The sequence below is a fragment of the Hypanus sabinus genome, chromosome 10, assembly GCF_030144855.1.
Source record: "Hypanus sabinus isolate sHypSab1 chromosome 10, sHypSab1.hap1, whole genome shotgun sequence".
Classification (NCBI taxonomy): Eukaryota; Metazoa; Chordata; class Chondrichthyes; order Myliobatiformes; family Dasyatidae; genus Hypanus; species Hypanus sabinus.
The window spans coordinates 45,143,173-45,159,306 of NC_082715.1; the positions used below are offsets into that span (position 1 = coordinate 45,143,173).

The 16,134-nt window shown below is 38.7% G+C and overlaps 1 protein-coding gene across 5 annotated transcripts in view; it reads right to left on the bottom strand.

Annotated features, from left to right (window-relative positions):
* Nucleotides 1-16,134, bottom strand: part of LOC132400629 (pumilio homolog 2-like) — a 139,499-nt gene that overhangs the window by 72,898 nt on the left and 50,467 nt on the right. For all 5 annotated transcript variants that reach the window (XM_059981792.1, XM_059981789.1, XM_059981790.1 and 2 more), the window contains exons 4-5: nt 8,172-8,277; nt 5,846-6,033 (exon numbers count right to left, since the gene is read on the bottom strand). In XM_059981792.1, coding sequence (XP_059837775.1) covers nt 5,846-6,033; nt 8,172-8,277 — 294 coding nt within the window. The remainder of the gene's footprint in view (nt 1-5,845; nt 6,034-8,171; nt 8,278-16,134) is intronic.

The window sequence follows — 16,134 nt, forward strand, 5'->3', positions numbered from 1 at the left end:
GAACGAGATCAATCAGCCAGTTGAGTGGTGTCACAGCAACAATATTACACACAACTGAAATCAGTCCAAGGAATTCAGGAAATTGTGAACTTCAGGAAAGGAAGCCAAGAGAAGACACCAGTCATCGGCGAGGAATCAGAAGTGGAAAGGGTGAGCAGTTTCAAGTTCCTGGATGCTAACATCTTTGACCATCTATCCTGGGCCCAACATATTGATGCAATTACTAAGAAGGCAAGACAATTTCATTAGGAGTTTGAAGAGAACTGGCACATCACCAAAACTACTCGCAAATTTCTACAGATGTATTGTTTGGATTACTGTCTGGTTTGAGATGCTACTCTACAGGATCGGGAAAGCTGCAGAAGTTGTAAACTCAGCCAGCTCCATCATGGGCACTAGACTCCCCTGCATCCAGCACACCTTCAAAAGGCAATGCCTCAAAAAGGCAACATCTATCATTAAGGGCCCCATCACCCAGGACATACTACCATCAAAGTGGTGGTAGAGGTGCCTGAGGACACACACTGAATAGACAATGTATCTTTGAACACCACTTCAGTATTTTTCCTCTCTTTTTGTGCTACTTATTTTATTTAATTTTCTTTTTATGCATACTTTTATTGTAATTATGTATTGTGATGTACTGCTGAAACAAAACAATAAATTTCACAACATACACCAGTGATATCAAACCTGATTCTGATTCTAAATCAGTGGCAAAGTCAGTGGCATCACAATGCTTGAAATAAAGGAGCTCCCCAGACACCTTGGTGTGCAAGGTGGTTAGCTAAGCTAGAAGACAGTGTATTAAGTTTTACTGCTGGTAAAGAGAAACCAAAGATAAAGAATTAATGCAATTAAGCAATTTAAAAGACAATGTAAATAACAGAAGAGGATGAGGGGAGAAAAATGTTCAAAAAGTAAAAATGAAAGACAATGATTGGAAGAATGGAGAACCCAAGAAAACAAAACGAAGGAAGTAATGAACTTCAAAGGAAAATTGCATGCAAATACCAAGGGGAAAGGGCATGAAGTTCATGGAAGGCTGCATCAAGAGTCAAAGCATTTTAGTGCACATACAATTAAAAATAAAAGTTTAAGGTAAATTGGGGGGGGGGGGAATTGGGCTTCATTCCATTAGCTTCCATTAACATTGTTTCACTGTACATCAGAACATTTGACATAAAATGTGCACAAAAAATTAGTTTCTAACCAATGAATATTCAACAAAGGAAAATATTAAAATTCTCAGTAATTGAGACTTTATCTCAGTAATTCTTTTCCTACAGATTTGGACTTGATAAAGAAAAATATCCCCACAGAATACTGCAATGCATTTCTAATATTTTTAAAACAAAAGCATCTGATTTCTATGCATCTACCTGTGTCGAATTTAACTTCATAAACGATAGAGTCCAAATACAGCAAAACTTGAAAAATAATAGCACAAAATGGTATTAAGAGAGGTGGAACAAACTGAGAATATAATTATGAGCCAATATATAATCCTATAAGCTGGAAAGTAATCATCACACTTTTGGAAAAGTCATGATCAAGACATTACTTGATGAATAGAAAATACAAAGAACGGTTTAAAAATATGATGCTGTTTCATTTAGATCATACAAAATAAAGGGACGATTTAATAACAAATGTTAGAAATTATGAAGGGATTAAAGTGATGGCAGATTTATTTTTGCATAGAATCAGAATAACTACTTATAGCAAAACAGTTGTTGACTGGTTTGGTGGAATGAATTGCTTCCTAACTGTTATTTTCACACAATAGGCAGGATGAAGTTGATCCTAAACCACATAATATCCAAGCCAAATCTGAGACCGACACTCTGAGACACTCAGAGCTGTTGAGAAGGGGATGCATTTATGGATTCACGCAACAATAAGCCATTTCCAACCTATCAGCATTTGTTAGAAACAAATTAAAACTAAAACCATTGAAAAGTATGCTTTAATTAGCTTAAAAAGTTTTATTCAAACTGAAATTACTTTAATGAGGTGACAGGGTAATCCAGGTTAAGGGCAGGCAGAGTTTCATGGAACTAAGATGGAGTCAGTAGGAGACAGAGGTTGAATTTGATTTGTAGCCATAAGACCATAAGAAATAAGAGCAGAATTAGGCCATTTGGCCCATTGAGTCTGCTCTGCCATTCCATTGCGGCTGATTTATTATTCTTCTTAACCTCTTTCTCCTGCCTGCTCTCTGTAACCTTTAACGCATTTACTAATCAAGAAATATCAACCTTCTCTTTAAGTATACTCTAAGACTTGGCCTCCACAGCCACCTCTGGCAGTGAATTCCACAGATTCACCACCCTGGCTCTTCATCTCTGTTCTAGAGGGATTTCTTGTATTCTGAGGCTGTGCTCTCGGGTTCTACTCCTCTCCACTATAGAAAACATCCTCCTGATGAGATCTTCCTCACTCTTCTAAATTCCAGTGAACACAAGTCCAGATCCATTGAGCATTTCTCATGTTAACTCTTTCATTCCTGGAATCACTTCTGAACCTCTTCTGGTTCCTCTCCAACTTAGATAAAGGGCCCAAAACCACTCACTATACTCCAAGTGCAGTCGAAGCAATGCCTTATAGAGCTTCAGAATTATGCTCAGTACACCTAGGAACACCTTTCTAGACTGAGTAGGACACCTGTTTTTCTCCCCAGACAGGTATGAATTTTTCATGGCATGGACTCCACAAGATGTTGGATACATTCCTTAGAGACGTTGCGCTATGTTGACATGATAGCATCACAGTTGCTACAGATTTGTTAGCTGCACATTCATTTTGCAAGTCTCCCATTCCACCACATTCCAAAAGTATTCTATTGGATTGTGAGTTGGTCACTGTGGCAGTCACTGGAATACAATGAACTCATTCTCAAATTGGTTCCATGAACATGACAATACACGGGTTTTGAGATATGGCATGCTAGAAAAATTCCTCAAATTTCTGGCATACTGTGAAGACTTATGCAAAATACTTCCACTATTAGCAGAATTCACCTGCTATTTCTTTGTCCCCCATTACTACCTTTCCAGTGTCATTTTTCAGCAGTCCAATATCCACTCTTCTCACTTTTATTCTTTAGTTCAAAGTAAATTTATTATCAAAGCACATATATGTCACCATATATAATGCTGAGATTCATTTTCTTGCACACATACTCAATAAATAGAGCCATAATAGAATGAATGAAAGACTGCTCTAACAGGGCAGACAACCAGTGTGAAAAAGACAACAAACTGAGCAAATACAATTAAGCAATAAATATCAAGAACATGAGATAAAGAGTTCTTGAAAGTGAGTCCATAGGTTGTGGGAGTAGTTCAGTGATGGGGCAACTGAAATAATCCCTTCTGCTTCAAGAGCCTAATGCTTGACGGGTAATAGCTGTTCCTGAACCTGCTGGTGTGAGGGGTGAGACTCCTGTACCTTCTTCCTGATGGGAGCAGCAAGTAGAGAGCATGACCTAAGTGGTGAGGGTCCTTGATCATGGGTAATGGTTTGCTGCAAAAATGCTCCATGTAGATGTGCTCAATGGTGCAGGGCTTTACCCATGATGGACGAGGGCGTATCCACTGCTTTTTGTAGGATTTTCTATTCAAGAGTATTGGTGTTTCCATACCAGGATGTGATATATTCTCCACCACACATCTATAGAAGTGCATCAATGTTTTAGATGTCATGCCAAATCTTTGCAAACTTCTTAGAAAGTAGAGGAGCTGCCGTGCTTATTTCGTAATTGCACTTACATGCTGAGCCCAAGACAGGTTCTCTAAAATGATAACAGAGGAATTTAAAGTTGCTGACCCTGTCCACCTCTGTTCCCTCAATGAGGACTGGCTCATTGACCTCTGGTTTCCTCCTCCTGAAGTCAATAATCAGCTTCTGGTCTTGCTGGCATTGAATAAGTGATTGTTGATGTGGCACCACTCAGCCAGAATTTCAATCTCCCGCTTATATACCGCTTTATAGACATCTGGGGAAAAAAAACTTACAGTACCCTCCTTTAAATTATTGCCAACTTATCTTCATACTTCAGCTTTTTGCTTTTTAATGCTTTTTAATTGCTTTCTGTTGAATTTTAAAAGCTTCCCAATCCTCTAGTTCCCATAATTTTCGCTATATGACCTCTCCTTTGCTTTTATGTTGTTTTTGACTCCCCTTGTCAGCCAGTTGCCTCATCCAACTTATTTCTTTGGGGTGGATCTACCCTGCATCTTCCAAATTGCTTCCAGAAAGTCTAGCCAGTGCTGTTTTGCCGTCACTCCCCTAGTGTCCCCTTCCAATCAACTTTGGCCAGCTTCTTTCTCAAGCCTCTGTAATTCCCTTTTCTCTGCTATAATACTGATACATCTGATTTTAGCTTCTTCCTCTCTAATTACAGGATGTATTCTATTATACTATGATCATTGTCTCCTAAGGGTTCCTTTACCTTGAGCTCCCTATCAAATCTGGTTCACCACACAATACAAAAAATGAAAATTACCCTGATTTTCACAACCTGCCAACATACTGAAATCCCCAATGACTAACATAACTTTGTCCTTTTTACATATCTTTTTCCATCTCCCATTGTAGCTTGTACCTCTCATTCTGGCTACTGTTCAGAGGACTGTATATATCCCCCATTCATGTCTTTTTACTCTTGCAGTTTCTTAACTCTACCCATGAAGATCCTGTGTCATCTCTTTCTAAGGATTTGATCTTACTTTTTAACCAAGAGAGCCACCTTATTCCCTCTACCTACCTGCTTGTCCTTTTGATACAATGTGCATTTTTGTTGTTAAACTCCCAACTATGATCTTCTTTTAGCCACAGCAATACACACAAAATGCTGGAGGAACCCAGCAAGCCAGGTTGCATCTACAAATAAAGAGTAAACAGTTAACATTACAGGCTAAGATCCTTCATGAGGACGCAGGAAGGGTCTTGGCCCAAAATGTCAACTGCTTATTCATTTCCACAGATGCTGCCTAGCTTGCTGAGTTTCTCCAGCATTTAGTATATATTGCCTTGATTTCCAGTGTCTGCAGATTTTCTCATTTCTTTCAGCCACAATTCAGTGATGCCTACAAAGTCATACCTGCTGATTTCTAATCTGCTACAAATAATATTGTGAGTACTGCATGCATTCAAATTTAGTCCTGTATTCATATTCAATTTTGCTCACATATTACTGAAAGTTAAGGAATTTGAAGACACAGATTTTAACTTAAAATTACAGCAAATAGCCAAAAACATTCCAGCAATGACAAGGACGATTGAAAAGATAGCTGCGAAAATTTGCTAAATTTTGAAAGAAACATTGTGATTCAAAAGGCAGAAAATCACGCACTGTATCTACAGACAAGAAAGGCTCGAGTTTAGCAACAGACAGTCTAAGATATGGAATATTACAGATATGCAACATATTTATAAAAGGGAGAAAATAAAATGAAAGCCATCCCAGGGACAAAATGGTCAACAAGATAGAAAATAACAGCAGAAAATACTGGACATATCAAGCAGATCAGGTAACATCTGTGGAGAAAAAAATTAACATTTACACTTACTACAAACTCGTTTATTTAAATATTTCTTCCCAAATTCACAATCCTACGAAATTAGTCTTTAGCAAACCAATACCTAATATAATTGCAAGCTACTAATAAAACTTAAGTTTACATAATGCAAAGATCACGTTAAGAAAAAAGTTAAAGCACTGCTCAAAAATAAGTGTCTTGATCCAAGTACACTAAAAGCTGGTGACTAAACATTTAAATTTAAGTGAAACAATATACTTAAGTTCACACAATATATAATTTGTAGGCTGGTTACTTACAAATGGTCCCTTCCTAAAACGACTGTCCAGTTTATCCCCAGGTGAAGATCTCAAAACATACTCCACCATGCTTACTCCTAGACCACCACTTTCAGAACGGGGAGACAGAACAGAGCTGACTTCACTGTTCCCATGAAAACCTTGGCCAGGTCTTCTCTGAACCATGATTGGCTGTGATACAGTATGGCCTATGTAATTTAAATTTAAACAGTAGATAAATGCTTGTTCACTGAGATAGAACTAAAAAGTTATCAATATCTGAAGCTAGCATAATCAATAAGAGACTCATATACATTGTAATCCTACGGAGGAGATAACATGGTAATAAAAATTATGTCAGAAAAGCTGCTTGTTAAACTATTACTCTATCTAGCTGCTTGTATCTAAACATACAAAAATGCAATCCATAAACAACTTAACATTTAATTATATTTTTATATATTCAGCACATTCTTAAGCAGAATTTGCTCAACAGTTCGACAATGAGGAGGAAGTGACACATGCTTGCAGCCTTCATTCAGTGCAAGAAGCTCTTGGCTTCAATCAAGTATCTGTGGAATACTCCTGAGCAGAGACTAGATACTTTGCTTCACAAGATTCAATAACATACTAAACCATTTGTTGGCTAATACTACTAACTTAAATAATGGTAATTATGTACTGCAGGTGGTTGCAGGCCACTTACAACTAAAGTAAAGGGAAACTATATTACTGAGCAGTAAATCTGCATCAGGATTACCAGATTTAACAAATAAAGAGAAAAGGCACAAAGATCAAAATTAAATTGCCACTCCACAGACTGAGTCAATGATTACCTATCAACCCTGAAATTTGCCAGTTATCCATCATTAATTTATTATTCGCTCCCATTTTCTACTTATAACAAATCATTTCTGTAGTACAAAAAATACTGCAAGTAGCAACTGAGAAAGGAAAGAAAAAGTCAGCATTTTAGGACAAAACCCTACATGAGGATAGATGAGATGATACAGAGGTAGGGAAATGGTCCTGAGTGCCTGAAGGCGAAGCCCTCTTAGTGGATGCTCCAGATGCCTCTGGCACACCTGTTTCCGGTGACAGTAATATCCAGTGTCCTGTGAGACAAACCAGGGAGAAACTATAGGAAAAAGGGGGAAAGTTGACAGCAAAGGTAGAGGCAGTTACCACTTGGCCAAGATCCCAGACTGTGAGCACTCTGAGCTCATTCCTTGGGTTCTGTGGTATATGCTGCCTTTCTCTAACTCTCCATTGATTGAGGAAGAGTCTCCCGGCCCTTCTCCCATTGAGTTAGATGAGGGGGTGCGGAGGTCTCAGAGAATTAGGGACCACCAGATAGGCTGGCCTATGTTGCACCAGGGGAACAGAGTGTGACCCTTATCATTTTGGGGAGCTATGCTACTGCCTTTTACACCTGGATTGGGCTTTGTGTTTTGCAGGAAGGGTTGGCGAATCATCTTAGCGTCATGAGGACATGACTAAATTTGGTGTGGGGGGGGGGTGGGCGGAGTGTAACCCGTTGTAAGGTTTCACTGCTAATGTAATAGCTTCTCTGTAGCAGCAATGTTTAGGTAATGACAAGAGAAAACGGGGCTTTGAAACATATGTTATCCAATGGGCGAAATGTTTTTCTTTTTTGAGAGTCCGGAAGAGATTTTTGTGGTCTTTCGTTGGGGTGCAAATGGAGAGTCGGACAGTGGACAGTGTGGACTGATGAGTGAGGGTCCAAGGGCCGGCTACGCTTGGAAGTCGATAGGAACAAATGAATGAACAGTGAGCTCTAACGATGCACAACAGACTTTTTCCTTAAAATGAGCCCTTTTACTTTTTATTTTCTTTACTAACCCTCTATCCGAATTAAGATTTATAAAGTTCAATCATTTATTTGCACATAGTGGACTGTTGGATATTCTGTGGTGTGGATTTGTAACCAGGCAACACATCATGCTTGAATTCTGAGTTTGGCAGGGCCAGAAGATGTTTTCCCCCAGATGAACACGTGCTGTCCGAGCCTGAGGGTGACATAAGCTTTTCTCCTCAAAACGAAGGCATAGAGATTATAGTTAATTACATTTGTGAAGCAGCCCAATCAATCTACTTGTGCAAATGTTAACTTAGAATATCTATGAACACAGTAATTACGTTTGCCATTAGAACAATTTTGAAAGATTACAGAAAAATATTCAAATTCAAGTTCATAAAACTTAAAGTTCGTCAGCTTAAAAAATACATTTTCTATTGCATTGGAAACTAGTGAAGTTATTAAACATTTTATACAAAAATTGGAAAGAATACAGCTTTTAAATAATGTGTTGCCAGTAACACTTACGAGATGCTCCCCATGTTGTATCCCTCCACTCATCTCCCAGGAAAATCCCTTTTTGGCTATCTTTAGCTGAGTCATCTGATTCCCAGAATTTATTAGCAGGTAAAAGCTAAAATAAAGAAATAGCAAAATGAATGACAGCAAGGTTAAATATCAAAATGTAGCTGTTTCACTAATTTCAAATGTAGAAACAAACTAGTGATCTCACGATGGAGGGAAAAAAGATGAACATTTTCATTTGTTTTCTATTTCACACTTCATTTATAAACTGGGGCCTTTTATGGTTAAACATCATGTCAGCAAACCATATTTACCCAAGGTAACCAGGACGCATTTTGAGATTGGAGATTAGCTAATTTTAGAGATTCTTTCTTAGTTCACTTTATTTTCAAGCCAAATGACTTTCACTTTGTAAAACAAAGTGGTTACTTTTGTAAAACAAGAACAAAATGAACAAAGTGAGCTTTTAATTAAAATGCTATACCTCTACTTCATTCCTTTGCTTCAAACATCCATAGCAGGCTAAGACCACACAGAGCAAAAAGAATATAAGCAGAAAGCTACCTGGTCCTTCCTGCCTGATTTGCCAATAAAAGCTCATAGCTAAGTCACCAGGACATAAGCTGAAGACCTATTTCAGGAAATTAGTGTACAAATGGATGACATTGAGAAAATGCAACAATGGCAATGCTGAATTTCTGATGAGATATTAAACCCAAGATCGTTTCATAATCAAAATATTTTTGTATTTTAATGCTCAAGGTCATTGACATTTCTTTATCCAATATAATTTTGCCTGACTCTCAATAAATGGCCTGTTTCCTTTTTAAATACCTACAGGAGTCCTTACAGTATGTTTTCATGCCTCCTACTAGTTTACTTTTGTACTTTCTTTGCTCTGCCTATTGCTTGACACATTTTTGTTAATCCTTCTCTTTTCAATTTCTTTTGTCTTTCCTTAACCTTAAATACTAACTTTTCTTACTTGATTATTTTACTTATGTTTCATTCTAATAGAATTACCAATAATTTTCTTAAATATTTTCCTATCATATATATTAAGCAACACAAAATGCTAGAGGGATTCAGCTGATCAGGCAGCATCTATGGAAATGAATAAACAGTCAACATTTCGGGCTGAGACTCTTGTTCAGATGACAGAATAAAAAGGTGGGGGGAAGGGGAAGGAAGCAAGTTAGAAGTTGACAAATAAAGCCAGGTGGGTAGGAAAGATCAAGGGCTGGAGAACAAAGAATTCTGTAGGAGAGGAAAGTGGACCATAGGAGAAAAGGAAGGATGAAGGGGCCACTGGGTGAGGTGATAGGCAGATGAAAAGAGGTAAATGGTCAGAGTGGGGAATGGGGGGGTGGGGATTTAAAAATTAAATGGAAACTAAATGGAGAAATCAATATTCATGCCATCAGTTTGCAGGCTACCCAGGTGGAAAATAAGGTGTTCTTCTTCCACCCTGAGGGTGGACTCCTCTTGGCCTAAGAGAAGGGCATGGGAATGGGGATTAACTTGTTTGGCCACCAGGAAGTTCCGCCTGCGGCAGATGGAGCAGTTTATGATGGGTCTCACCAATGTAGAGGCCGCTGATTGGCAAGATCAGAGAACAACTCAACCCAACCATCAAGCACCTGAGCTACACATTTTCTGAGTTATTTCCATAAGCAAAAATTGATGAAGTCACTCAGGTTTTAAAATTCAACTTACAAGAATTTAGAGTTGCACAGTTTTCCAATGAGATTCCATTTAAGAAATAGGTATAAGCTCCATTTTAAGTCAAAAGTTACATGTATACTTGTGCCATGATGCATCCATCAGAGCCATCAATGGCTCAGAGCAATTCCCGTATTGATGTCCAGATCAGTGAGGCTATTACGTGATTCAACACTCATAGGGTAGCACAGTAGCATAGTAGTTAGTGTAAAGCTATTAAGCATCATCGATCGGGGGTTCAAATACCACCACTGTCTGTTAGGAGTTGGTATGTTCTCACATGACTGTGTTGGGTTTCATCTGGGTGCTCCAGTTTCCTCCCACAATCCAAAGATGTTGGTTAATGTTAGTTGGTTGTGGGCATGCTATTTTACGTGATAAATAAAACTAATCAAACCTAAATGTCCAATCTCAGATTGATTTCTTTTTAAAAGATCACTTAACTATGCAGAATCATCCAGTTCATTACCAATTCCAGTTTCCTATTTACAAATTGTCCATTTCCAACATTATCTAAAAAGCTTTGAGGTTTAATTCTACATATTGCTTGGTAATTGCCATTTCTCCTTGACCATAACCTTCTGTAACCTCAACAGTGCTGTGTTGCTCGATAACTAGACTTGGTTTAATCAACGTTTTCTGGTTAGACACTGACAGTAATCACCTTGTAATTCCATCACTAACTTCCTAACTTTGACACCAATTCTACTTCCCATTTTGCATGCTTACTTGGCAGACTGTTTTCCACCTTGGAACTGCCAAAGAATTTCCAAACTCTTACCATTATCTCTCAGCCTATTTTTCTTTGAAAGAGACAACTATTATTTTGAAGCCAATAAATTTAATTATCAAAATGCTCTCCTAACACTCATAGTATTTCCACTGTATGGGAATTTTAGCCTTGGAAAAAAAATGCTACTTACATCCCAAGTTGTACCAATCACTTAAATCACTTTAATGGCCCTCTGCACTCAAAACAAACCAAACATACACAAAGTGCACTGCAGATGCTGTGGTCAAAGCAACACGTACAAAACGCTGGAGGAACTCAGCAGGTCGGACAGCATCCATGGAAATGAGCAGTCAATATTTCCACAGATGCTGTCAAACCAAACATCTGTGTTTAATTTGCCTAACAATTTATTCTTTCAGGAATCACCATAACCTCCCTGTTCTTCTTCCTTGTACAATTTTCCCTCACCTCAGGACTGATAAAATCTCAGCCATCCAGCCTCACAGTTCAGATTCCCTCTCTAAATTCCCAATACCTATGCTATGGAATCAGAATCATAGAACAATCCAGTACAGTATGGTACTTAGGTGCATCATGCCCATGTTGATCATTTTACGCATCTGTATTAATCTCATTTGCCCACACAGATTGCTATCCCGTCTATTGAACTGTCCATCTTAAAAGGTTTCTTCACATTGTAATCACATCTTTCAGCACTTGTAACAGCACATTCCAGAAATCAACCTTCTTTGTAGAGTAACACACCTCTCAGATACCCTTTAAATCCCTCCTTAAGTCTATACCCTCTAGTTTTTGACACCACTACCATGGGGAAGAGATTCTATTCACTTTTTTTTAACCTAAAACACTGGTTTCCTTGGCTGCGTAAGTCTAGGGAAGACCTTTCAAGTCCCGCCAAACTTGTGAGATCTAGATGGCTCATCCCACCCTAAATCCTAGTTTGTGTGGATGCTGTGTAATTTGCTACCCTTTTACAAATTAGTGCCACAAAATAACATAAAAGTACACAGACAGCACACACAACATGCTGGTGGAATGCAGCAGGCCAGGCAGCATCTATAGGAAGAAGCACTGTCAACATTTCAGGCTGAAATCCTTCGTCAGGACTAACTGAAAGGAAAGATAGTAAGGGATTTGAAAGTAGGATGGGGAGGGGAAAATGCGAAATAATAGGAGAAGACCGGAGGGGGTGCAGTGAAGCTCAGCGCCAGAAAGGTGCTTGGCAAAAGGGATACTGAGCTAGAGAAGGGAAAGGATCATGGGACGGGATGCCTAGAGAAAAAAGAAAGGTGTAGGGAAGCACCAGAGGAAGATGGAGGACAGGCAGAGTGATGGGCAGCGAGAGAAAGAAAAAAAGGGAGGGGGGGAGAAAAACTAAATATATCAGGGATGGGGTAAGAAGGGGAGGAGGGGCATTAACGGAAGTTAGAGATGTCAATGTTCATGCCATCAGGTTGGAGGCTACCCAGCCGATATATGTGTCGTTCCTCCAACCTGAGTGTGGATTCATCTTGACAGTAGAGGAGGCCATGGATAGACATATCAGAATGGGAATGCGGAATTAAAATGTGTGGCCACTGGGAGATCCTGCTTTCTCTGGCGGACAGAGCGTAGACGTTCAGCGAAATGGTCTCCCAGACTGCGTCAGGCCTCACCAATATATAAAAGGCCACACTGGGAGCACTGGATGCAGTATACCACACCAGCTGACTCACAGATGAAGTGTCGCCTCACCTGGAAGGACTGTCTGGGGCCATGAATGCTGGTGAGGGAGGAAGTGTAAGGGCAGGTGTAGCACTTGTTCCGCTTGCAAGGTTAAGTGCCAGGAGGGAGATTGATGGGAAGGGATGGGGGGGATGAATGGTGGGCAGATGTGAGGGAAATAGGAGAGATGCGTTTGAGAGCAGAGTTGATGGTGGAAGAAGGGAAGCCCCTTTGTTTAAAAATGGAAGACATCTCCTTCGTCCCGGAATGAAAAGCCTTATCCTGAGAGCAGATGCGGCGGAGACGGAGGAATTGTGAGAAGGGGATAGCATTTTTGCAAGAGACAGGGTGGGAAGAGAAATAGTCCAGGTAGCTGTGAGAGTCAATAGACAATAGGTGCAGGAGTCGGCCATTCGGCCCTTCTAGCCAGCACCGCCATTCACTGTGATCACGGCTAATCATACACAATCAGTACCCCGTTCCTGCCCTCTCCCTATATCCCTTGACCCCACTATCTATAAGAGCTCTATTTAACTCTCCCTTGAAAGCATCCAGAGACTTGGCCTCTACTGCCTTATGGGGCACGGCATTCCATATATCCACTACTCTCTGGGCGAAAAAGATTTTCCACATCTCTGTTCTAAATGGCCTAACTCTTATTCTTAAACTGTGGCCTCTAGTTCTGGACTCACCCATCAACGGGAACATGCATCCTACCTCCAGCATGTCCAATCCCTTAATAATCTTATACATTTCAATCAGATCCCCTCTCATCCTTCTAAACTCCAGTGTATACAAGCCCAGTCACTCCAATCGTTCAACATATGACAGTCCCGCCATTCCGGGAATTAACCTTGTGAACCTACGTTGTACTCCTTCAACAGTAAGAATGTCCTTCCTCAAATTTGGAGACCAAAACTGTACACGATACTCCAGGTGGGGTCTCACCAGGGCCCCGTACAGCTGCAGAAGGACCTCTTTACTCCTATACTCAATTCCTCTTATTATAAAGGCCAGTATGCCATTAGCTTTCTTCACTGCCTGCTGTATCTGCATACTTGCTTTCATTGACTGATGTACAAGAACACCTAGATCTTGTTGTACTTCCCCTTTTCCTAACTTGACTCCATTTAGATAGTAATCTGCCTTCCTGTTCTTGCCACCAAAGTGGATAACCTCAGATTTATCCACATTAAACTGCATCTGCCATACATTTGCCCAGTCACCTAGCCTGTCCAAGTCACCCTGCATTCGCATAACATCCTCCTGACATTTCACACTGCCACCCAGCTTTGTGTCATCGGCAAATTTGCTGATGTTACTTTTAATCCCTTCATCTAAATCATTAACGTATATTGTAAACAGCTGCGGTACCCCACTAGTCACAGCCTGCCATTATGAAAGGGACCCATTAATCGCTACTCTTTGTTTCCTGTCAGCCAGCCAATTTTCAATCCATGTCAGTACTCTGCCCCCAATACCATGTGCCCTAATTTTGCCCACTAATCTCCTATGTGGGACTTTATCAAAAGCTTTCAGGAAGTCCAGGTACACTACATCTACTGGCTCTCCCTTGTCCATTTTCATAGTTACATCCTCAAAAAACTCCAGAAGATTAGTCAAGTATTATTTTCCCTTTGTAAATCCATGCTGACTTGGACTGATCCTTCTACTGCTATCCAAATGTGCCATAATTTCCTCTTTTATAATTGACTCCAGCATCTTTCCCACTACTGACGTCAGGCTAACCGGTCTATAATTCCCTGTTTTCTCTCTCCCTCCTTTCTTGAAAAGTGGGACAACATTAGCCACTCTCCAATCTGCAGGAACTGTTCCTGGATCTATAGAACATTGAAAAATGATTACCAATGCGTCCATGATTTCTAGAGCCACCTCCTTAAGTACCCTAGGATGCAGACCATCAGGTCCTGGGGATGTATCAGCTTTCAGACTTAACTGTCTATCCAACACCATTTCTTGCCTAATATAAATTTCCTTCAGTTCATCCATTACCCTAGTTCCTTTGGCCACTATTACATCTGGGAGATTGTTTGTGTCTTCCCTTGTGAAGACAGATCAAAAGTACCTGTTCAACTCATCTGCCATTTCCTTGTTCCCCATAATAAATTCACCTGTTTCTGTCTTCAATGGCCCAATTTTGGTCTTAACTATTTTTTTGCTTTTCACATACCTAAAGCTTTTACCATCCTCCTTTATAATCTTGGCTAGTTTACCTTCGTACCTCATTTTTTCTCCACGTATTTCCTTTTTTCTTTCTTTCTCAATCTTTTTATTATTAATAATATGAACAAAATACAAATGATATATTGATAAAGGGATTACAAACATACAAAATCCCATTACACATAAAAATACATAAGCAATGGTTACAGTATAAATGAGTTTATCAAAACATGAACCATACAGTATATGTATGAACATGGTAAATCTAGATATTTCATAATATATAAAAAAAACAGGAAAAAAAAATATTAATGCAAATTAACAAACCTACTAATCTAATAGCTAATAAAGAAAAAAAAGTAAAAAAGAAAAAAAGAAAAACTAGAAAAAGAAAAAAAAGGTTTGTTTATAATATCTCACAAGAATACATAATCATCAATGTCGTCCACTCCGAACCTCTCAACATACATAACATTAAAGCTGAAAAATCAAATGAACTTGGAACAGGGTCATATTACATCATATGAAAATATTGAATAAACGGTCTCCATATCTTTTCAAATTTAATAGAAATATCAAATACACCACTTCTAATTTTTTCTAAATTTAAACATAACATAGATTGAGAGAACCAATTAAATACAGTGGGAGGATTAATTTCCTTCCAATTCAACAATATAGATCTTCTAGCCATCAGAGTTAGAAAAGCAATCATTCGGCAAGCGGAAGAAGATAAATGCAGTGAGTCCATCATTGGTAAACCAAAAATTGCGGTAATAGGATGAGGTTGTAAATCGATATTCAAAACCGCAGAGATAATATCAAAAATATCTTCCCAATATTTTTTCAAAAGCGGACATGACCAAAACATATGAGTTAAAGACGCAGTTTCAAATTGACATCTATCACAAATAGGGTTTATATAAGAATAAAAATGAGCTAATTTATCCTTGGACATATGGGCCCTATGTACGACCTTAAATTGTATTAATGAATGTTTGGCACATATCGAAGATGTATTAACTAATTGAAGAATTCTATCCCAATTCTCAATAGGAATAATAAGATTAAGCTCTCTTTCCCAACCATTTTTGGTCTTATAAAGGGGCTCTGAACGTATCTTCATAATTATATTATAAAGTTTTGATATAAGCCCTTTTTGAAAAGGGTTTAATTCAAACAAACTCTCCAAAATATCTGAAGGCACAAAATTTGGAAACGTAGGAAGTACAGCACTTAAAAAAATGCCTAATCTGTAAATATCTAAAAAAATGAAATCTAGGCAAATTATATTTATTAGATAATTGCTCAAAAGACATAAAACAATTGTCCAAAAATAAATCAGAAAATCTTAGTAATCCCTTAGTTTTCCAAGCCGAATAAGCTTGATCTATAATAGAAGGGTGAAAAAAGCAATTAGATACAATAGGACTATTTAAAAACGAATTGAGTCAACCCGAAAAATTTCCGAAATTGAAACCATATACGTAAAGTATGTTTAACTATCGGGTTGTCAATTCGTTTCAGCAATTTAGAAAGAGCAAAAGGGAGAGGAATCTCTAAAATAGAACCCAGAGCATAACCTGGTACCAATTTAATTTC